The following is a 23345-nucleotide window of genomic DNA, read 5'->3' as shown; positions in this document are numbered from 1 at the left end:
AAGAATTAGACAGACCACATTAGATGATCTGCAGGAAAATGATCCCTTCATGCAGTGTTCTTGTTGGCAGTGTGGTATAACTACACGATCTGTATTATAAATGTGAGCACAGGTTTTACGTCTTTTCTGCAGGCAGAGATATGTACCATTGTCTGCTGGTTCACTCAGGGAGCTGCAAGTTTGATCGTTGTCTGTATGCCAGGAGGGGAGGTTACGGGAATACATCTCTCAGTGTCTCATCATTATTTAATACTGGCTGAAGTTCTTTTATACTTGTGTGAAGTATTTCAAGATGTGGGTTATAGGTGACAACAAGGGGGAAGCCGTTCTTGTTGTTTTTATTTTCCAGATGGTGTTCCTGGGTATGGCAGTAGCTCTTCTTATTATTTGAGTTTCCATTGTTTTAGGAGTATATCCTTGTCTCATGAAATCTTGTCTGTGCTCCTGCAATTGTTCATCCCGGTCTGTCAGATCTGAGCAAATATGATTATAACATATTGCTTGGCTGAAAATGATGGAGCTCCATATATGTTTTAGGTGGAAGCTATCACTTCTCAGGTATGTCTTGTCTGTCTGTTGGTTTGTGAAGAGTAGAGAGCATAAGGGTGTTGTCTTTCAGGTGAATGGTGGTGTCATGGAAGTTGACTTCTGTTTTTGAGTAATTAAACTTCACCTTTATGCTGGGATGGAAAGAACTGCATTTATTATGAGAACAGAGGAGGTCTTTCTCACTCGCAGTCCAGATTATAAAGATGTCATCTATATAATGGAGATAGATCATTGGCTTTAAGATGTTGACATAAAATTCTCTTCCAATTTTGCCAGAGAACAGTGACTAGGCTGATTCTACCACTAAGCAGTATGAGCTATCAGGAGAGGCTGAGGGAGTTAAATCTGTTCAGTTTCAGTCACTGGAGGTCAAGATTATTTTTTTAAATTATGAAAGGAATTAATAAAGTGAATTCATGCAGTGATTTTAAAATTAATTCAGCCAAAACACAGAGGCACAGATGGACACTTGTTAAGAGCAGATCTCGCATAAATGTTGAGAAGTTTTTCTTCACACAAAGAGCCACAGACACACGGTAACCTATACATTGACCAGGTTTTGTGGTGAGAGTAGAACTTTAGGTACCTTCAGATCTCAAATTGATTTTATTTTGGATAATTAGGTGAACAGGTTGGACAAGCTTGGGTTGAATGGCCTGTTTTAATTACAATTTTTATAATGTTTTAATCAGATGTCAATTAGTCCACTCACAGCAAACAACTCACATACACACCCATCCATTTTCTGAACCAGACCGTTCCACGACAGAGTTGTGGAATAGCATAGTATGTTCTTGCAGTGCAGGGCACAAACTATAGGCCAAACTACCTTGAAATGGCATAACAAAGTCATGCTAGGGCGGCACGGTGGCGCAGTGGTAGCGCTGCTGCCTCGCAGTTAGGAGACCCGGGTTCGCTTCCCGGGTCCTCCCTGCGTGGAGTTTGCATGTTCTCCCCGTGTCTGTGTGGGTTTCCTCCCACAATCCAAAGACATGCAGGTTTGGTTAGATTGGCGATTCTAAATTGGCCCTAGTGTGTGCTTGGTGTTTGTGTGTGTCCTACGGTGGGTTGGCACCCTGCCCAGGATTGGTTCCTGCCTTGTGCCCTGTGTTGGCTGGGATTGGCTCCAGCAGACCCCCGTGACCCTGTATTCAGATTCAGCGGGTTAGAAAATGGATGGATGGAAGTCATGCTACAGTGTATTCCTCAACAACATTTAGTGTTTCCAGTAATAGTAGAAGTGAAATTACAAAGAGGAAATAATACACTAGCTGTCTCAGTGCTTGGCAAGGAAATGCAGCATTTGCAATTTCCACAGTCAACTCTTACACAAGAGGGTCTGAATGGTGGTGAAGCAGTTAGTGTTGTGGCATCATGTTGTGTCCAAACTGGAGTTCTGGGTGTGTGAAGTTTGCATGGATTTCATGTCACTGTCATGAATTAAATACATTAATACAATTAAATTAAAACTCTAAATTAGGAACTTACCCCATCAGAAATGTTTCTTCCAGGGCTTACTCCTGCATTGTTTATTTTTAAGGTCTTTTTAGTCTTTTGCTGGATTCAGGTAACGGATGGATGGAAGGCTGTTATGGTACTGCACCTTATACAGCAAGTAAATTATTACAAGTTGGCGATTCCCAGCTGTTGATATGGCTTACCCCATGGATTTTATTTTTTGTTCAATCCTTTTCCTTAAGGCATTATACAGGGTGGTTCAGATCTAATTATGCAGATCCAGATTGTCTGGATGATTTATGCGGGGACGATTCCAGTTCGGTGCAAAGACAATTCTTCATGTCGTCAGTTCGCACACTTCTTGATGGTCCAGGATTTTTCGGGTGATTTTCTATGTAATAAACTTAATAAGTTATAGCGTAATGACAATTGCATAATTAGATCTGGACCACCCCATACAATCAAGTAACAGAGCATGTCTACAGTAAAGTATTTCTGCCAGTTTAGTGTTATAATTATTGCATGATTTCACATATTGATTTCGTACACCTGTGTTGTTTACTTATGCTGCCAGAGTCTGTATATTCATGTAATTCATACTTTGATTTTAAAACTTCAATTACTGCCAATGAGATTTCAGACTCTTTTTATCATTAAAGAAAATGTTCACAATTTTAGAAAGCAACATATAATTTAGTAATAGTATTCCTTCTTAAGATTACCTGTTTCAATTGAAAGATTACAGATATTTGCTTAAGTCTGAGTGATAACAGTGCAAAGAATACCAAATGACATACTGATTCAATTACTTAGTGATAAGTAGTCATTTTGTTGTAAAAGTATATGAACTGCGGGTGATTGTATTAGCCAGATACCAGCATCACCCTATTTAACTCTGATATCAGTGCTAGACAGATGAATATTACTGGTTGGAAACCCTGAACATTTCACTTTATACAGTATGTTGGTGTTTAATACATTGGGCAGCACAGAGGGACAGTGGCTAACTATCATTATTGTTTCAAACGTCCAGTCTCTGTGGAGCTTTCATGTTCATTTCTTGTTTGTTTGGTTTATTCTCCAGGAACTACAAATTTAATTTCAGAGATGTGCATGTCAGTTTAACTGGTGACACAAAATAAACCTGGTATGGATGTGTATAGAGAATAATGATTTGCCCTGAGCTTGGAGCTGCCAAAACACAGAACTCAATTAAGTAGGTTTGAAAATGAACATTGAATGTTTGAGGCATGAAATTGTATTATTTAATGTAATACTGCTCCTAATGCCATAACCATAGCATAAAGCTCTCAAACCTGTTAATCCATTTGAGCATCACAAATGCCAATCATGACAGTACTGGCCACAAGGCTGGAAACAGCCCTGGACAGGGCCCTAGTCCACCACAGAACACAGCCATACACAGACCAACAAAGGACCAATTTAGAATTGCCTATAAACTTAATTTTTGGGAGCTTAAGTTTAAGATGTATATGGCACTGTTGGGGTTAGGGATAGATTTTAATATGCCACTGTTGGGGCCTTACCTGGAATACTGCATTTAATTTTGGTCAACAGACTACAAAAAAGAAAGAGCAATGCTAGAAAAGGTGTAGAGAAGTAGGACTGGATTAATTCCATGACTGTAAGGTATGAATTTAGAAGAAAGATTGATGGAGTTAAATCTATTCAGTTCAAGCAAGCAGGGATTAAAAGGTGAGAAGGTTTTAAAGTAACCACAGGAACTAGCACAGTGGATCCAGACCATTACTTTAGAATGAGTTCTTCAACAGGAACACAGAGGCACAGGTAGAAACTGTTTAAGGGTAAATTTCAAATAAATGTTGGGACTTTTTACAAGGGTTGGACGATCTTTCCAAAAAAATTATATCATGATCCTTTTAACACAAAATCACCATCCACGATCTGAATTGCAATCTAGCTTTTCAATGTTGCATACACCTAAAAGAATTTCTGGACTCAAACTCATCAAAACCTAAGTAACACTTTATTTTAAATATCAAACAAAGTTGAATTCAATTGTTCTCTCGTTTGATAGCTAAGCGGAGTTAAGGTACACACCCCGAAGCTGGTGAGTGAGTGAGTGAGGAGCCCCCACCATGCCACTGCGTGTCTCTCGAATTCGTGCAAATAAATCGGTACCGAAGTCACAAAATCAACAGGAATGTTCAAGCAAATTATAAAAAAAAAACAGCCTAAATCTGTTAAGTAGTTCTCACATGAAAAGTGGACAGACAGACAGATTTTGGATTAGGGAGATTAGAATAATATAAAAGATCACAATCTGTATGATTCGCTTGAAAATTAGATTGTGGATGTCTTTAAGATCTATAACAATCTAAAATCATCAGCTCGCTCACCCCTATGTTTTACATTTTGAATCAAGAACAGAGAACTTTCAGACAGAAAACCAAAGACACATTGACAAAAATACCAAGTAGTGTGGTGCAGAGTATAATCTGGGGATCTTCAAAACTTACCTTGATATTGTTTTGGAGAAACTAGGAAGATAAGATTGGTGAGCTTTTTTGGGCTCAATGGGCTATTCTCTTCAAATATTTTTTAATGTTCTACCCAATGCACCACCATGCCACCCTAATACTCATAATGCTTTTGTCCAAAAAAACTTCCACACTTTTCACTTTTAGAAACGATCAATGTAACATTATTGTTAGTTTTGGAAAATGGATCATTTTATTTTTAAACGTTTCTCAATTCCAGTGTGCAGTAATGTCGTCTAATTTGCCAGGCAATTCTAATATATCTGAAACTTCAGTTACTACTTACCAGTGTTGGTTCTTGGTGGCGTTCTTAGTTCAACCCCCAGTGTTTCTCATTTTTGTTTTTGTGTGAACGTTAACATTTTATAATACATTGTCCATAAGAGAGATATTCTTGTTTGTTTTTGGAGAAAAACTCAAATATTATAGGGTTGAGATAGTCATGGCATACAGCATTCTTAGAAACAGGGATCTTGGCAGGGCCCAACTCATGTAATTAAAGATGTCACTGTTTTTTTTAAGGACTTTGTTTTGTTTTTTGCAGCAAATTGTGTGGATCAGCATGCCAACAAGACACCAGACAGAGTGGCATTGATTTGGGAAAGAGATGAGCCTGGCACAGAGGTGAAAATTACATATAAGTAAGAAATTCTACTTCATTTTTTTCATGTTCTTTTGGGGAAATGTCTGCTGATCTTAATGGTCGCACAAAGACACACCTTTCATGGCTTTGTTTCAATTTATGCTCAAGTTTTGTTGACCTAGTTACTACAGTTTTGAAAATTAACTCTTCCTATCATTATGGCTTAGTCTCCAGGCCTGTGCTGTTCTTAAGCTAAAGAATATTTAAAAGTGTTTACTTTAACAAATCTAACACAGAATAACAAAAGATAAACAAGTACAATCTAAAAGACCTTGAGTATTAGTATTACACAGTACTCAAAAACACAGTGATAAAAAATAAGAAAGTTTCAGTACATTCCAGTTTTTCTGTGAGTTAAATGTGCACCGAGTGTCAAGTGTATTATTTCCTTTGGAAGCACTTTAAGTCACAAATCATGGTAATACAAGTAAAATCTGGAATGAAGCCTCTGACCCTCGATCAGGCAGACTACATTTGTCAGTCCTACTTCAGAAGCAGCACCCTATCGAAAAGTTTTTGCTGTGTTTCGCTCTGTGGAGGTCTCTGAAACCAAAACAGTGTTTTCTAAATGTAACAATTCCAGTGCAGTTTATGTAAAAGAGGCTGTTCTTCTCTCTTTTTGCCGAGTTAGAACTCTTGATATCCTTTATTTTAAACTGTTGTTTTACTTGGGCCTTATCCTCCTCAGAATTACATTTTGAAACCTCTTTGCACTTTTCAACATTGGCGTATCAGCCACTTATTTAGTGCAACACATCCTTTGCAATTTCTCATAGCTTGATTTCATAACACTGCAGCAATAACAATGGAGTAGAGACATACTTTTCATAAGCATTACTATTTTCCTCAGTAGCAGTTTTCTCCTTGCTCTGCTGTTCTAATAATGAACATTTTTGTTTTAGAGATAAATGTTTATTTGCAGAATTTATTAAACAGGAAACATTTTTGTTATGTTTAAATTAACCTTGACTAATTTTAGTCTGCATCCTTATAAACTGTATATTACATTTAAGTGTACATTTACAAAATGTGATTTATTATCTTTTTAAAACTCTTATTTAAACATTTTTTTATATATCTTTTGGCTGTAATTTGCAGCTGTCACCTCACAACTCAAATAAATACACAAGGTTTAAAATCAGTTCAGACACTGATTTAGTGGATTTTGCAAATTCTTTTCATGCTTATGTTAGTTTTCTCAGCATGCCAGTATTTTGATCTCACATTCCAAACACATGCATATTAAGTTAGAAAATTAACTCCAGTTTTACTCCATGATAGACTAGCATCCGAACCAGAGCTGAATCCAGCCTTGTAGCCGATACTACCCGATGGAGAAGACTGTAGCAAATGTGCAACCTTGAAAATGGATTAAGCATGTCAAGTAAATAGACTGATTTTTTTATGTCATATATGTGGTAAATAACTTGATTTGGGAAGTTTACATTTTTAAATATACTTTGTAAGTAGTGTACCTTTTGTTAGAAACTCATTCAGGAATACATTGGAATGAAAGAACACTTTCATTCACAACTTCCCATTCACAAAGAACTCCTGGTTTCAACACACTTTTCAAATCAGGATTTTCAGATGATTTTATCATGTTTGACATTCACTGTTGTGAGATACATTAAGAAACATTAACTGCTTAATAACATTTACTGAAAATTACCATTTAATAGACACTTCTAATTAATTTAATTTTCAGATACCACCAAATGCTACACTTTAACTGTACAAACTTCTCCATTTCTTTTTTATTTGCTATAGGGCTTTCCATTTCATGGTCTACCTTTGTGAAATCAATATTGCTGAAAACCATCCATCCATCCATCCATCCTCTTCCGCTTATCCGAGGTTGGGTCGCGGGGGCAGCAGCTTAAGCAGAGAGTCCCAGACTTACCTCTCCCCGGCCACTTCTTCCAGCTCTTCCGGGAGAATCCCAAGGCGTTCCCAGGCCAGCCGGGAGACATAGTCCCTCCAGCGTGTCCTGGGTCTTCCCGGGCCTCCTCCCGGTTGGGCGTGCCCGGAACACCTCACCAGGGAGGCGTCCAGGAGGCATCCTGATCAGATGCCCGAGCCACCTCAAGCTGAAAACCAATCGATTATTTTACAGTTCCTTGAAAAACAAGCATTGTTTTCATAGTTTTCCACTTAACAGATCACCGACAGTATTTCTGTTTTTCAGAACTGACTTTAAACATGACTGGCCCTAACTGCAGTAATGTAGTTGTAATTGTGACTGCTTCATAACTGTACCTCTACTTTTTAAATACAGTATGTATCATGCATACGTCCTCTGCTTTTGTTACATAAATACTTCTTGCACCTTTGGACCCTCTTTTAGTTTCAAAATTTAGTTTAGTTTCAAAAATTCAAAAAAGCTTCAATCTTAACTTATCGATTCGTCCATCCATTATCCAACCCGCTATATCCTAACTACAGGGTCACTGGGGTCTGCTGGAGCCAATCTCAGCTAACACAGGGAGCAAGGCAGGAAACAAACCCCGGGAAGGACGCCAGCCCACCGCAGGGCGCGCACACACACACACACACACACACACCAAGCTCACACTAGGGACAATTTAGGATCGCCAGTGCACCTAACCTGCACGTCTTTTGACTGTAGGAGGAAACTGGAGCATCCAGAGGAAACTGACACAGACATGGGGAGAACATGCAAACTCCAAGCAGGGAGGACCTGGGAAGCGAACCCAGGTTTCCTTACTGCCACTTCATCCTAATTTATATGCCCATACTGTATATATGTTCTTATTTTGATTATTTAATCTGTACATATCTGTGTGTCTTTTTGAGTACTTTTTTATAAGAAGTTCTGCTCAAAACAGCATACAATAAATTGTGTACAGAATTTTACAAATAAGATATTTCTTCCTTATACGAATGTGTGTCCCCTTATGAAGCTGAGTTTAGATTCCTCAATGTCAGACTTTGCATACTCAAAAAGTTATGATAGCTTGCTATGCCAGATTGTCTACCTCTTAAATATATTAATGTCATAAAACAATGATGGTGCACATACAGCGTTTCAGCAGGGTACTAATTATTTCCATGTAAGTAATTAGGTTCTACCAGTTTTACAATAAAAAAAGTTATCTGTTCAGGAGCAAATGTTTTCACTGAAGTACATTAACATGGAGTTTGGTCTATGTGAGACAGAAGAATGTGAGTCATACTTTATAGATGTGTCCCAGAAAGAAGACTGTGCAAGTGATTAAGCATTTCTGGAGATTTTTGATTATGATTTGTATCACTACTTGGGCTTCCTAAACACGCAATTGAAAATTTTGAAAAAGATACAAGTATGAGCTTTAAATCTGCAGACTGAAGTATAATCCATATGACCCATTTTTTAATTACAGTTTGCTTCAAGTGTGCAATACCACCCCGTTACCATAATATAGACAGAAGTCAGTTCAGTTCAATTAAAATTTGTATAGTGAGCCTCACTGAGTGCAAACTTAAGAGTGTTCACACAGTAACACTAACACAGGGGTACCTAACTCTGATCCTGAAGGGCCACAGTAGCCACAGGTTTTCTTAATTAGTGACCAGTTTGTACTTGTAATTACCTTAATTTATTTGATTTGCTATTTTAGACTCAGACCTGGAGGGACACAGTGGCTGCAGGTTTTTGTCTCAACCCAGTTGCTTCATGAGAAGTCATTTATTGCTGATGAAGCACTTATTGCTCAAGTGACCTTTTTCTGTTTCATTTTAGTTGTCTCACTTGTTAAGATTTTGAACCGTTTAAGTGCTTATTTTATTATTAAATGGCTGCATTCACTGTTTTAATTGCTCCTTATTGCAATAAAAGGCAAATGACAAAGGAGCCAGCAGTTCTCCATCTAGCTTCTTTCTACTGACACCTGTGTGTATTCATCACGCACTATTTGGTTTAATAAAGTACTCAAAAGGAAACTGAAGAGAAAGTGAAGAACTGAAAATTACTGATCTGTTTTAGGGGTCAAATCATTTGGATGATATCGTTAGAAAAGGAAAAAAATTCTACGATTTAAGAATGACCTGTCATTACAGAGTTAAAATACTAACAAGTCATTAGGGCTGGGCGGTATGACCAAAATTCTATATCACGGTATTTTTCAAAATTAGACCAGTATTCAATGGTATTTTTTCCCCATGCATGAGTGGATGTTAACCACATTTTCCACTGCAATTACTGCAGTAGACTGGTTAAGAATAACCAATTCCACTGTCATGAAAATTGTACATTGTACAAAAAAATATTTTAATGTGCACACAAGTATTAATACAGGTTTGCATGGCTCCATGAAGTGATAGTTTTCAAGGGGGAATCACATTGCATGACAGTTGCAGTCAAAATATTGAACCATTTTTATTGTACAAATTTTGCAAACAACTTAAACTATAATTTTAACAACATATTTTCAACTATCCAAAGAGACATTTAGATTTAATAAAATATCCGGAGGTGCTTGTCAAAAGTTGTATTGCACTGAACATGTCTTAGAAAAGGAATAAAGAGTAAATATTTTTTGTAAACCAACTACACTTTCTGTTAATGTTAACAATCTCTGTCCACTGACACGTTAGCTACGTGGATTGTAATGGCGTTGGTTATCTCGATCCACCGCTTGCTTTTTTTGTCGTAGGCAGTCCCTCTAGTAAATGCGTCTACAAGTAACGTCTGACATGAGTGTCCTCTAGCTTTTTCAGTTTTACCTGAGGACGTGGAGGGTGCCAATCTTAGTTCCATACATTCATGGTACTCCAAAGCATGTTTGCGGCTAAGGTGGTGCAGCAAATTGCTCATGTTACTGCCTCCGGCAACAACTTCAGCTCAACAGCATTTGCAGTAAATAGTTGTTTGATCCACATCTGACTTTTTAAAACCAAAATCTCCAGACAACAGACGCAGCTCCTTTTGTTTCATCACGTTCAACTTTATCGTCTGCTACAGCTTCAGTTTTTTTGAAATGTTCTCTGTCCATTTTCACTGCTCAGTACCTCCACTACCGCATGTACTCCATTGCATGCGTGTTTAGTGGTGTAGCAGTGAAAAAAGTCCCCCCCTTAAACAGTTTCCCACTGCGCCACATTACAAAGGCTACAAAGGTTTAGGCTATTTAAACCGGTATTGCAGTATAAGAAAAATCCATATCATAACAAAAATAAAAAACGTTTTTCGGTATGAACCGGTATACCTCCCAGAACTACAAGTCATCATATTAAATAAGACCTGTTATTGGCAAGGATTTTTTTTCTAATTCAGCAACTGAGTTTGAACAAAAACCTGCAGCCCCGCAGGACTGACATTGATCACCTTTGCTCCAATACAAATTTAAAGCTCTAATGCAGTAACAGTAAATTATAAAATCATACACCATTTTACACTCTGTATGTACCTACAAGTTAGATTAAATGTAAACTAAAACAGAATATCTCACAATGATAAACTTAAATATATCATGACATTATAAAGCTCTAATTTAGTTATGACCAGTTGATAATGGAGGAGACGAAAAGAAAACATGAGCCAGAAACATTCCTGGAGAAAATACAACTTGGGAAGGGATAGAAGCAAAATGAAGTATAAAAGACAAGGTCACAGTTTTGATTAACCTAAACCACCTGCCTGCTATTCTCCCTGAACAATACAATATCAGAAGTACTGTACATGTGGGATGGTGTAAAATCGAAGTCTTTTATTAGATTAGATTAGATAAACTTTATTAATCACAAAAGGAAGTTCACAGGAATTCTAGCATTCAGTTCAAAGGTTACCAGTATCTCTGGTGTTACTTAAATGAATAATAGTAGTATCTTTGCAATGCAGCAGTTGTACAAGATACCATAGCAGGATACCACAAAGAGAAACAGAACAGAGAACTGTCAGTAGTAGTTCAGAATGACTGACAAGATTGTATTTTTGCGCAAACGACTAGCAAACAGAGTTTGCCTAATTCAGCAGTTCTGATCAAGGAATGCCAGAGTCAGGTCGTGAGCCTTCAGCTTGGATTTACTCTAAAGGTGGGTCTGTTGAGTCAGCTGAGTCCTCTTGATCAAGCTAGCAGATCAATCCACAGCTTTGAGGCTCTGTACCCAGGCTCAACCTCCCATAGTATGTTTATTTCGAAAACCAGCATTTTAGTACTTTAAGATTTGCTCTGGGCTGTATGCATCAGTAATTCTGTTAAATTAAACTGGCCCAAGCCATTTATAGCTCTCTTTTGTATGTAAGAAGGATGATTTTGAATTAAACCTTAACTGATAGCCAGTGTACAGATTTAAGAACATGAGTTATGTGGCCATACATATTATTAGTTCCATGAATGATCCTTGCAATAGAATTTTGAATTAATTACAAGCTGTAGATAGAACAGTTTGAGTAGCTTGTAAATGGCACATTACAGGAGAAGGTTATCTTCTCTGTATGCTGTATACTACTAAGATGATGCCTTAATGCACCATTTTTTTGCTGGAAAAAGCAGGTTTTGGTTTTGTAAAAAAAAAGACTGGTGTCAAAGACAAAGGATAAAGTGCATTCTGATTAAGCAAAACTTAGATTTAGGCCTTCTGACCCAAAAACTGATAGAACTGTGTTGTTATCTGTGTAATTCCTAGGAATTAATCATTTTTGTGTTTTTCTGTATTTAAAGACATATACTTATCACCCATCCATTATTTTTACTCACTGACACAATCTTTAACAGGATTATCGAAGAAATGCCACTTGTTCTGAAGGAAAACTGATTATTTGATGATACAGAAAGAAATCAAAATCTACTAACTAACAGTAAATAGGGCAGGTCTACAAGGGAGTACTTTTATATTAAATATAATTAATTTGTTTAATGCTAATTATTTTACATTGAGCTTTTGGTTTATTTTATTTTGTGTTATTTATAAATAAATAAAACAGGCAGCTGCTTGAATCAACATGTCGTCTTGCCAACACTTTGCGAAGACATGGTGTGAAGAAAGGTGATCGAGTTGCCATCTACATACCTGTATCCCCATTGGCTGTGATAGCCATGTTAGCATGTGCCAGGATTGGTGCCGTGCACACAGTAGTCTTTGCTGGGTTCAGTGCTGAAGCTCTAGCTGGGAGGATTCAAGATGGTAGGTATTCACATGATATTCTGCATTCATTTCACTATAGTTATGGTGAAGTTTCATTCTGCCTTTTTGTGTGCTAAAGTAAATTAACAAGGCATGACTTTAATTGTTTTATATGGCAAAGAGTAAAATCGTATAAACAATAACGGTACACTGATTCTTTATTCTATGAAAACTGCCCGTGTTGTATTAATTTAGCCAGTAAAACTTCTGTAAGTTTATTTCACATAAATATCCCCACATATTATGTTTATATTTTACTTAGCTGAAGCTCTATGCCCAAAGGGACCTACACATTTCAAATTTGAAGAACTCTTACTTTCAGTATTTGTGCAGTTTCAGCACTGGCAAGTGAAATGACTAGGTCAGTAACATGTTACAGGTCAGAATTAAACTCTTTATTTTGTGGTTCGCTACTCAAGGATTCAGACAATTGGCCAAGCTTTGTGTGGGCTGGATGGTATTAGGAGGTTTAATTGCTTAAAATGTTGCTGAAAGCTGCTAAATTCTGGACAGGATTTGACGTAACCTCTTCAGAATATGAAATGGGGCCCAGACTAACTTAAACTAATAAGAAGAGTGTGTTAGTTATGTTAGTGTGAACGTGTTATATAATTCTGTGTCCCCTTCTCCTTTTCTCAATTCACTTTCTTGTAAATTTCAATATCCAGTAATTGAATACCACATAAAATGCAACAATAAAAATGCAAGAAAATATTCAAGTATTATCATGCAATTTCATAACTTAGTAAACTTCTTTAAAATTCCTTCTTATATAATGAAAGTCATTTCTGGTGGTATATATTTTTCTATACAGGCATTTGTGTTCAAGGTCACTTCCACACTATTTTTGCTTGCATAACAGTGAATAAAAAAGTAAACATGAAAAGTAAATAGAGTGGATTTTTAAAAGATTTCAGATTTCATAGATTCATTTTGATCTCTTTATAAATAATAAATCCCTTAATAAATCCTTGGACAAATTCAAATCCTTATTATGGTGTTTACACACCTGATATAATGTATTAAATACAACAGCATACAGAGTTACAATAAACAGGTTATTAAAACTGGTGACCATGGTTGTCTTGTTGCTGGGTGCTCCATGTTTTATTCCTCACCTTATAGATTTATATGTTAAGTTAATTGAGGATTCCAAATTAATTAAGTTTAAGTAAGTGCATGCACACGTGGGCCTTCCGATGGACTGGCAATCCTGACATTTTCTGCTGCTGTGGAATAAACTCAGCATACTTGTGATAAAAAAATTGTTTTGGATAACTAAATTCATAATGTGCCCTGAAAGGCACTCTAGAATATTCAGTAATAATGCATTTTAAAGCAGTATTATAGCAAAAATATAAAAATGCTTAAATAGTTTAAAGAGGTGCTGTTGTAGTCTCAACAAGATACACAAAACATGGATTAGTTTCTGGCCTGGTGATACAATATCTTTGGTAAACACTGAAACTATAGAGGGGTAAACTCCAATTTGTTGGCTTATTGCCATTCTCTAATTACATCAGCAGTTTTCAGAAATTGTGTGTTGTCTTTTGTTTAAATTAATGTTTGAATAAGATAACAGTAGGAACTGAGATGCTCGGTTCATTTTAATTTGTTGTTAACAAACCTTTTGTGGGGCAGTGGCAGAAACGTTCATTTAAGTCCAGATACTACTTGCTTTCCTTAGAGAATGACAGGAAATGTGAGAAAGAAAGCCTCCCAGATTCGGTTCATTTTTCACCTGGTACTTCCAAGGCAATGACAATTAACTGTGTACATCAAGTATTTTTAGTACAAGCCGAAATTCTAGCTTGAAAAGTAGCTAATAAAATAAGTGAAACATTACTGACATTCTGTGCACCATCAACAGTGGTCATTTGTGGAAACAGATGTGATTTGACCAGTACTAGATGGCCAGATAAATGAAAGACTGGCAGTTTTTTTTTTTAATTTTCAAGCAGAAGCTCATTTCTGATTTATACTGAACTATTCACTTAATGTAATGTCTTATTTTTATTCTTCTGCATTATGCAGGTACATTTATTTTATTAGTGCTCTTGTTATCTGCCCAGTCATCTGTTAATGGAACCTAAAGATTCAAGGACATCTACTGTAGTTGTGCAGCTGATCTGATTTGGCGCTGGCAGGTGTTCAAGGAGATGCTGTGATTTTTTGACTAACCCTGACCCCAGGAGGGGTGCTAATCTGTCTTTCCCCATGTCTGTAAGAGTTGGCAGGATCGTCTCATCACCATAGTGCCCTGACTCTGACTTCTCATGAGAGTGCCCCACTATCTTCTTGTGTTCTTCACCCAAAAAATGAACTATGAATATCTGGGCCAGGTTTAATATTGTGAGGTGTCTGGAAGCCATTGGGGACTATGTTATGTTTCAGCCAGGGTTACATACCTAGCTGAAGTATGTTTTTTTATTTTTGTTTTGTTTATTGTTTAATTTATTTTGCCAGTTATTAGTCCTTATTATAATCTGAAATACACGGTGAGACACAAAAATAACCGAATTGGGCTTGGGGCTTTCCTGGAAAACCATCTGGAGGTCGGCCAGATGTGAATCATAGAACTATATCCCCTACTACATGCCCTCTCAAACCACAGGCCGGCTAGTTATGTCCTGTGAATCGCCCAGTCGGTATTTGCACAAGAATCGCTACACAAGTTGCTGCGACAATGTCAGGTGAAAAAAATCGAACAGTGAGACAAGACAAAAAAATGCTCCCGCGCACAATGCTTTTTCTGTAAAGCAGTTTTTGACTGACAAAAACATTCCTGTCCTTGATCGTCCTCCCTGTTCGCCCCGTTTTAGCTCCCTGTGATTTTTACTTGTTTCCGAAAATCAAAAGTGACCTGAAGGGAACACATTTTTCTTCAGTGGATGAAGTGAAGACAGAAACGGCAAGCCTGTTGCAGAGCCTCAAGCAAGAAGACTTCCAGCACTGCTTCAATCAATGGAAGATACGTATGGAGCGGTGTGGAGATCGGGAGGGGGAGTATAGAGAAGGTGACAATGTTTAGAATGCTGGAATTCAGCAAGAAATATATATTTTTTTACCAATCTGGTTATTTTTGTGTCTCACCTCGGATCTCCTGTTTGTTAAATCTAAGGAGGCAGGGCTGGCTATAATGCAACTTAGGAGTAGCTTTGGCTTTGTTTTATTTCTTATTCCTGTTTGTTCAATTTGCACTTCCATTTAGTTTAACATTTTTTTGGTTTTGACCCTCTGAAATTAAGGTACTGTCTTTTGGGTTTTTTGAGACCTGAACCCCCTCGTTATGATTTTCTGCATTACAGGATCACAAAAACAGTGTAGATGCAGAAATGTTGAGATGTTTTGAATAGTAAAGGAAAATATGTGAGAAAACTTTGTTTTTAAGTAGTATTTTGCAATCAACTTTTGGTTTTAATATTTTCTTACTTTCCTCATGTAACATTCCTAAAGAAGTCTCTGAAAATTAATAAATAAATTTTACTTATATAAATAGGATCCTAATGATTATGACACTTGTGGACACTTCGTTTGCTCTTGTCCTGATTGGTCGGACATAAATTTTGCATGATCTGACTTAAGCAGTGTAAACAAGCGCTTTATAGCGCCGACCGGCATAGAATAGGCAGAGGCACGTGTTCACACTCAAAGGTTTTATTTCTTTTCTCGATTGCTGGGAGGCAGGCCCTTTTATGCCCCACCCGGAAGTGATCCAGGTGCCTGACCAGCTGGTCTTAATTGCACCTCCGGGTGGGGCTGATAAACCGTCCAGTGTGGTGGCTGGAACTCTGCAGCACCCCCTAGCGGCCACCCCATCTCCCAACCGGGCTGCTGTGGTGGACTCCATGTCCCATGGAGCCACGGGGGAGATTGAGGAGGAATCCAGTGCCAGGAGACTGCCCCAAGCGCCCGGGGAGGTATTGCAAAGTCCATGATGGCTCCCCGGGGCGTATGCATCAGAGGCATCCCGGCGGGCATGGGACCCGGCTGTCCGTCACATGGCCCCTCCCTCAGATGAGGCTTGTGGGGCTCATCGGCCTGCCCAGCGAGGGCGGTCTTCTCCAGGATGGGAGTCGGCATTCCTGGTTCGCGGCTGCGCCTGTAAAACAGAATAAACAGGTCTGGGGCGTTGCCCGATGTCCCTCGGGACAAGCCCGCCAGACATGGCCACGCGCCACAGTCATAACACCGCCGACTCCCTCCAGTACGGCCCCTCTGCATGCGGAAGCAGGCAGGGAACATCTGCCCGCCGCCCCTCCGAGGAGGGCTTGTGCAGTTCCGCCCCTGCAGTGCAGCCCTCGCCGGCTCCAAGCCGTCAGGCATACACTGCTCTATGTAGGGTTTCCCGGTTTCCTCTTCCGGTTCCCCTTTTCCTTTGGGTCGCACTGGCGGTCTGAGTCCCCTATGAGAAAGGAGGGACCCGCGCACTGCGTCCCTTTGGACTGCCGCAAGACTGGCGCTAGCGGTCGGGCGGGTTGTTTGGCAGCGGTTTCCACCTGCTGCCTCCCGCCTTCGTCCGCCTTGCTGTCAGTCATCACAGCAGCCTCTCGTGTGGTGGGCGGGTCCGCCTGACAGGCAGTACTAAGCAACACTGCTGCCGTCGCGTCCGCCCCCTTTCTCTGCGGTGCGGCTTCACTTACCTGCACCGCTCTGTCCTGCCGGTGGGAGGCTGGCCACCCGCCGTCCACAACCATTCAGCCAGGGTCCCGCGGGATACCGAGCTTCTTCTCCAGCCCCTCCTTCGCCTCCGACAGGACCTGAAAAACTTGTAAAGGGACTGTAGGCGAGGACAACGGACTTCACCTCCCCTACAGCCCAAGAAACATTAATAGTGGCGGCCGGTGGATTTGGGCTCTCCGTGTAAGCCCTCCGCCGACCGCGTGCCAAGAAGACCCTGTGGATCCCCACAGGGCCCTTGAGTAGTCTGGAGGAGAGGAAGGCGTCCGTCATCCCCGCCTGCCGATCCTCCTCGGCGGGTGATTGACACACGTCCCCGTTTACCTGTTTGCGAGCCGCTCCTGCCCCACTTGCAGGCGCGCTGGGAAGCTTCGTCCGGGCTCTCCTCCGCCAGCCGCTGGCTCAAGCCGAGGAAAGACACAGCTCCGCCTCGCTCACCCCGAGCTGGCTCCGTCGTCCGCCATGGACACTCGTCCCCTGCCGCACGGGTGCCGCCCCTCGGCGTCCAGGAGGTAGGATGACCGCGGCGGAAAAACATACCGCAAACTTCGTCACCTACCTCCGGTTGCAACCCGTGCGGCGAACTAGCGTGGCGGCGTCTGCCAGTTGGCCTCTGTGTCCGCCCGGCTTTTTTCTTCCCCATGACAAAAGGCGCCTGCAGCGCTCCTCGGCGGCCGGTTGGATAGTCCCGCTGGCTTGCGCGTGCCTGCTGCGGCCTGCGCGCGTGCGCGGCGCGCTGTACTGCGTGTGCTGGCTTGCGGCTCCTGCAGCGTGTCGCTTCAGTGCGCTGTGCTGTGCAGTCCTGCCCGATTGCTTGCCTGTAGCTGCGTCGGGAGCGCTCTCAACGCCGCTGAGCGAGAACCGTGCCCAGCGCTGTTGCGCCGCTATGCGGGTCAGCAAGAGTAAAAACCGCGGGTTCCGACCCAAATGGGCGGGCGGGATCCTGCCGACTACGCCAGTGTAAACAAGCGCTTTATAGCGCCCGACCCGGCATAGAATAGGCAGAGCGCGTGTTCACACTCAAAGGTTTTATTTCTTTTCTTCAGCCGTGTGACCGCGTCTTCCCGTGCCACACAGCCCAAACACAGTCCCAAACCAAACCAAGCACCAAACCAACACAAACCAAACTTTCCTGCTCCACCACTCCTCCCAGGCAACCTCGTCCTCTTCCTCCCGATTCTGGCCTCGATTGCTGGGAGGCAGGCCCTTTATGCCCCACCGGAAGTGATCCAGGTGCCTGACCAGCTGGTCTTAATTGCACCTCCGGGTGGGGCTGATCCGTCCAGTGTGGTGGCTGGAACTCTGCAGCACCCCTAGCGGCCACCCCATCTCCCAACCGGGCTGCTGTGGTGGACTCCATGTCCCATGGAGCCACGGGGAGATGAGGAGGAATCCAGTGCCAGGGAGACTGCCCCAAGCCCGGGGAGGTATTGCAAAGTCCATGATGGCTCCCCGGGCGTATGCATCAGAGGCATCCCGGCGGGCATGGGACCCGGCTGTCCGTCACAGCAGCAACAAAACTACAAGAAAAATAAAAGATGTTTAATGTCCTCATGTTGTCATAGCTGTCTAGCTTCTTCAGCTTTTAGAAAGTCTGTCTTATTTATGTAGTGGAACACATGTAGAAATATATGCGTGTATTCTTAATGTAAGAATAAGATCATTATTTTCTCAAGTCACTGTATCACATTGATCACTAGCGTTTTTTCCACCCTGGTTACAAATTGTATCATAACTCAGATGTCAGATTGATATCATATTGTTTGGTCCTTGGCAGTTGCATTTCTACAAATCTTGATTACATTTTTCCCATTATATATATATATATATATATATATATATATATATATATATATATATATATATATATATATATATATATACTGTATATATATATATATACTCAGCAAAAAGAAACTTTCCTTTTTTCAGGACTGTGTATTTCAACAATAATGTTTTAAAAATCCAAATAACTTTACAGATCTTCATTGTAAAGGGTTTAAACAATGTTTTCCATGCATGTTCAATTAACCATAATCAATTAATTAACATGCACCTGTGGAATGGTCGTTAAGACCTTAACAGCTTACAGAAAGTACAATACAATACAATACAGTTTATTTTTGTATAGCCCAAAATCACACAGGAAGTGCCGCAATGGGCTTTAACAGGCCCTGCCTTTTGACAGCCCCCCAGCCTTGACTCTCTGAGAAGACAAGGAAAAACTCCCAATAAAAACCTTGTAGGGAAAAATGGAAGAAACCTCGGGAAAGGCAGTTCAAAGAGACCCCTTTCCAGGTAGGTTGGGCGTGCAGTAGGTGTCAAAAGTAGGGGGTCAATACAATACAATATACACAACAGAACAATTCCTTAAGACAGCATAATAAAAATTTTAGAATTACGGTTTAACAGTAGATGATATGACATAATTAGGTTTCGATATTTTTAGAGTCCTGGAGACCTCATCCATCTAGCTGCATCTCCATTTGGCCATGCCACGGCTGAAACATTGCTCCGATGAAAGGACCCCTCTTTCCCATGATTCCTGTGATCCTCCATCAGGGATGACTTTACCATAGGCAGGCAAACAACTTGGCAGGTGGGCGTGGCACCAATGGCCACATTTGGGTACAGAGAAAAGAAACAGAATAGGTGAGGGTTAGTATTCAAATATAATTATCATGTTACTTATGTTATAGTGCTAATGACTAACAACAGAGATGCAGTATGTACAGTTAATCAGCAGCTCTAGTCAGGATATGCTAAACTGAAGTAGTGAGTCTTCAGCCGGGATTTAAAGGCTGAGACCGAGGGGCATCTCTTATGGAAGCAGGAAGACCATTCCACAGTTTAGGGGCCCTGTAACTAAAAGCTCGACCTCCCACTGTTATTTTATTAACCGGGGGGTTTTTTTAAAAAACCAAATTTGATGGGGAAAGGAAGGTCCCAAGGGCCCAAAAAAAAAAATTTAGTTCCCCGTAAAACCAAAAAGGGGGGGCCTTTTTGGGGGTTAAAACCCCTTTTTTCCCCCGTCCCGGGACCCAACCCTGCAAACCTGAAAAAAGGGGCGCCCCCAGGGGGGGCCCGAAAAGCAGAAAGGTTATTTAAAAAATCCCCGGGCCCTTGTTAGGGGGGGCCCCCCCCGATTCTAGACGGGGGACACGGGCCGGGGGTCGTTAAACCAAAGGTGGGGTTTAAAAGCCCTGGGGGGAACTATGGAGGGGCGGGCCCGGGGTGGGGGGGGCCCCTTAAGGGGCCCCCTCCTTTTATTTGGGGCCCGGTCGGGGACTATGCTGCCTTAGGGTGTTCAAAAATTCGAATGCGGGACCGGGTTTCTAAAAAAGGGGTTTATCCCCCCCCCCGGAAAATGATTTTCAACCCTTTTACCCCACCTAGGTCAATATACGGGCCGGAAAACCCCAACCCTTGCTACTGTCTCTCTGTCTTTTACAATATATATATATATATATATATATATATATATATATACTGTATATACTGTATATATATATATATACTCAGCAAAAAGAAACTTTCCTTTTTCAGGACTGTGTATTTCAACAATAATGTTTTAAAAATCCAAATAACTTTACAGATCTTCATTGTAAAGGGTTTAAACAATGTTTTCCATGCATGTTCAATTAACCATAATCAATTAATTAACATGCACCTGTGGAATGGTCGTTAAGACCTTAACAGCTTACAGAAAGTACAATACAATACAATACAGTTTATTTTTGTATAGCCCAAAATCACACAGGAAGTGCCGCAATGGGCTTTAACAGGCCCTGCCTTTTGACAGCCCCCCAGCCTTGACTCTCTGAGAAGACAAGGAAAAACTCCCAATAAAAACCTTGTAGGGAAAAATGGAAGAAACCTTGGGAAAGGCAGTTCAAAGAGACCCCTTTCCAGGTAAGGTTGGGCGTGCAGTAGGTGTCAAAAGTAGGGGTCAATACAATACAATATACACAACAGAACAATTCCTTAAGACAGCATAATAAAAATTTTAGAATTACGGTTTAACAGTAGATGATATGACATAATTAGGTTTCGATATTTTTAGAGTCCTGGAGACCTCATCCATCTAGCTGCATCTCCATTTGGCCATGCCACGGCTGAAACATTGCTCCGATGAAAGGACCCCTCTTTCCCATGATTCCTGTGATCCTCCATCAGGGATGACTTTACCATAGGCAGGCAAACAACTTGGCAGGTGGGCCGTGGCACCAATGGCCACATTTGGGTACAGAGAAAAGAAACAGAATAGGTGAGGGTTAGTATTCAAATATAATTATTCATGTTACTTATGTTATAGTGCTAATGACTAACAACAGAGATGCAGTATGTACAGTTAATCAGCAGCTCTAGTCAGGATATGCTAAACTGAAGTAGTGAGTCTTCAGCCGGGATTTAAAGGCTGAGACCGAGGGGCATCTCTTATGGAAGCAGGAAGACCATTCCACAGTTTAGGGGCCCTGTAACTAAAAGCTCGACCTCCCACTGTTATTTTATTAATCCTTGGAATCCTAAGCAGACCGGCATCTTGAGATCTTAATGTGCTCAGGTTTGTAAGTCATGATAAGTTCAGACAAGTAAGCTGGACCTTGGCCGTTTAATGCTTTATATGTTAAAAGGAGGATTTTGAAATCTGCCCTAAATTTAACTGGGAGCCAGTGTAAAGATTTAAGAACTGGGGTTATGTGTTCATATTTTCTTGTTCTTGTAATAATTCTTGCAGCGGCATTTTGGATTAACTGGAGGTAAATGTAGGCATTTAAGGTCACAGTTCTAAAAACGCAGGACACTAAAGAGACTTGTCTACCAACTGTGAAAAACACCCAAAGAAAGATGCCCAGGGTCCCTGCTCATCTGCGTGAACGTGCATTAGGCATGCTGCAGGGAGGACTGCTGATGTGGCTAGGGCAATAAATTGCCATGTCCGCACTGTGAGACGCCTAAGACAGCGCTACAGGGAGACAGGAAGGACAGCTGATCATCCTCGCAGTGGAAGAGCCCGGATCTCAATCCCATTGAGCACGTCTGGGACCTGTTGGATCGCAGGGTGAAGGCTAGGGCCATTCCCCCCAGAAATGTCCAGGAACTTGCAGGTGCCTTGGTGGAAGAGTGGGGTAACATCTCACAGCAAGAACTGACAAATCTGGTCCAGTCCATGAGGAGGAGATGCACTGCAGTACTTCAAGCAGCTGGTGGCCACACCACATACTGACTGGTACTTTTGATTTTGAGCCTCCCTTCATTCAGGGACACATTGTGAAACATTTTTAGTTTATGTCTTATGGTGTTGACTCTTTTAGTGTTCATACAAATATTTACACATTAAGTTTACTGAAAGTAAAAACAGTTGAAAGTCAGAGGACGTTTCTTTTTTTGCTGAGTACATATATATATATATATATATATATATATATATATATATATATATTTTCATTTTTTTCTGAAATTTCCCAGAACCTGATGCATGATTTCATATCTTGATTGGTTCCTGCTCTACATGTCTCAGTTTCAATTTTGCGTCACTGACTGGTTTTAGCATGTGTCATCATACAAATGACAAGCCAGTATGTGGAGCATTAGTACTGTGTGCTGTTTTGAAAGACTTAGTCATTTGGGTTTATTTTTTTAAAATACTGCAAATCACTTATTGAGATTATTCAACACAACTAAGACACATTGATCTCTTAAGAAATCACAATATATTGGCAAACATCAAATCAGCTGAAATAAATTGGAATATTGTTTAGCATATAACAGTGCTGAGAAAACCAAAAACTCAAGCAAGAAGCCATTGTTAATTTCCTCCATATGTTTTTATGCTGGTAAATCCAATAACATCTGTTGCTTACTTTAGATGTACTAGATAGATAGAGATAGATAGATAGAGATAGATAGATAGATACTTTATTAATTCACAAATGCAAATACTACAGTGTGATTCTAATGACTTTTTTACAATTATTGCTTATAATGAAAAACTTCTCCATCAATCTTATCTGGGTTTCTGATTTTATTGCAAAAGTAGTAGCTACTTGAATTCTGTCACTTGGAGATGTCTCGTGCACCCCATGGATTCTATCAAAACATATTCTTATGTTCATACATTCCATGCAGACCTTAGATATCACTGCCATTCCTTCCTGCTCAACAACAACAAGTGCATCTTCATACATGAAAGTACCTCAAAGTTCTATGCAATAATAATAGCTAAACAGAGTTACAAAAGAAAGTAAAAGCAAAGTAAAAGCAAAAACTTCAGGAAAAGCTGCTTGAGATGATGACATGAAATGAAATACTTTAGAAAGTAAATTTTAGATCTGCCTTTTTATTTACAGATGAGTGTTTAGCTTTAT

At 40.4% G+C, this 23345-nt stretch overlaps 1 protein-coding gene across 1 annotated transcript in view; it reads left to right on the top strand.

The window, feature by feature from the left end:
• Positions 1-23345, top strand: part of LOC120516326 (acetyl-coenzyme A synthetase 2-like, mitochondrial) — a 48105-nt gene that overhangs the window by 2793 nt on the left and 21967 nt on the right. Inside the window, exons 2-3 of the mRNA XM_039737921.1 lie at positions 5074-5170; positions 12098-12297. Coding sequence (XP_039593855.1) covers positions 5074-5170; positions 12098-12297 — 297 coding nt within the window. The remainder of the gene's footprint in view (positions 1-5073; positions 5171-12097; positions 12298-23345) is intronic.

Source organism: Polypterus senegalus, chromosome 16, assembly GCF_016835505.1.
Source record: "Polypterus senegalus isolate Bchr_013 chromosome 16, ASM1683550v1, whole genome shotgun sequence".
NCBI classification, from domain to species: domain Eukaryota; kingdom Metazoa; phylum Chordata; class Cladistia; order Polypteriformes; family Polypteridae; genus Polypterus; species Polypterus senegalus.
This window is presented reverse-complemented; position numbering and strand designations above follow the sequence as displayed.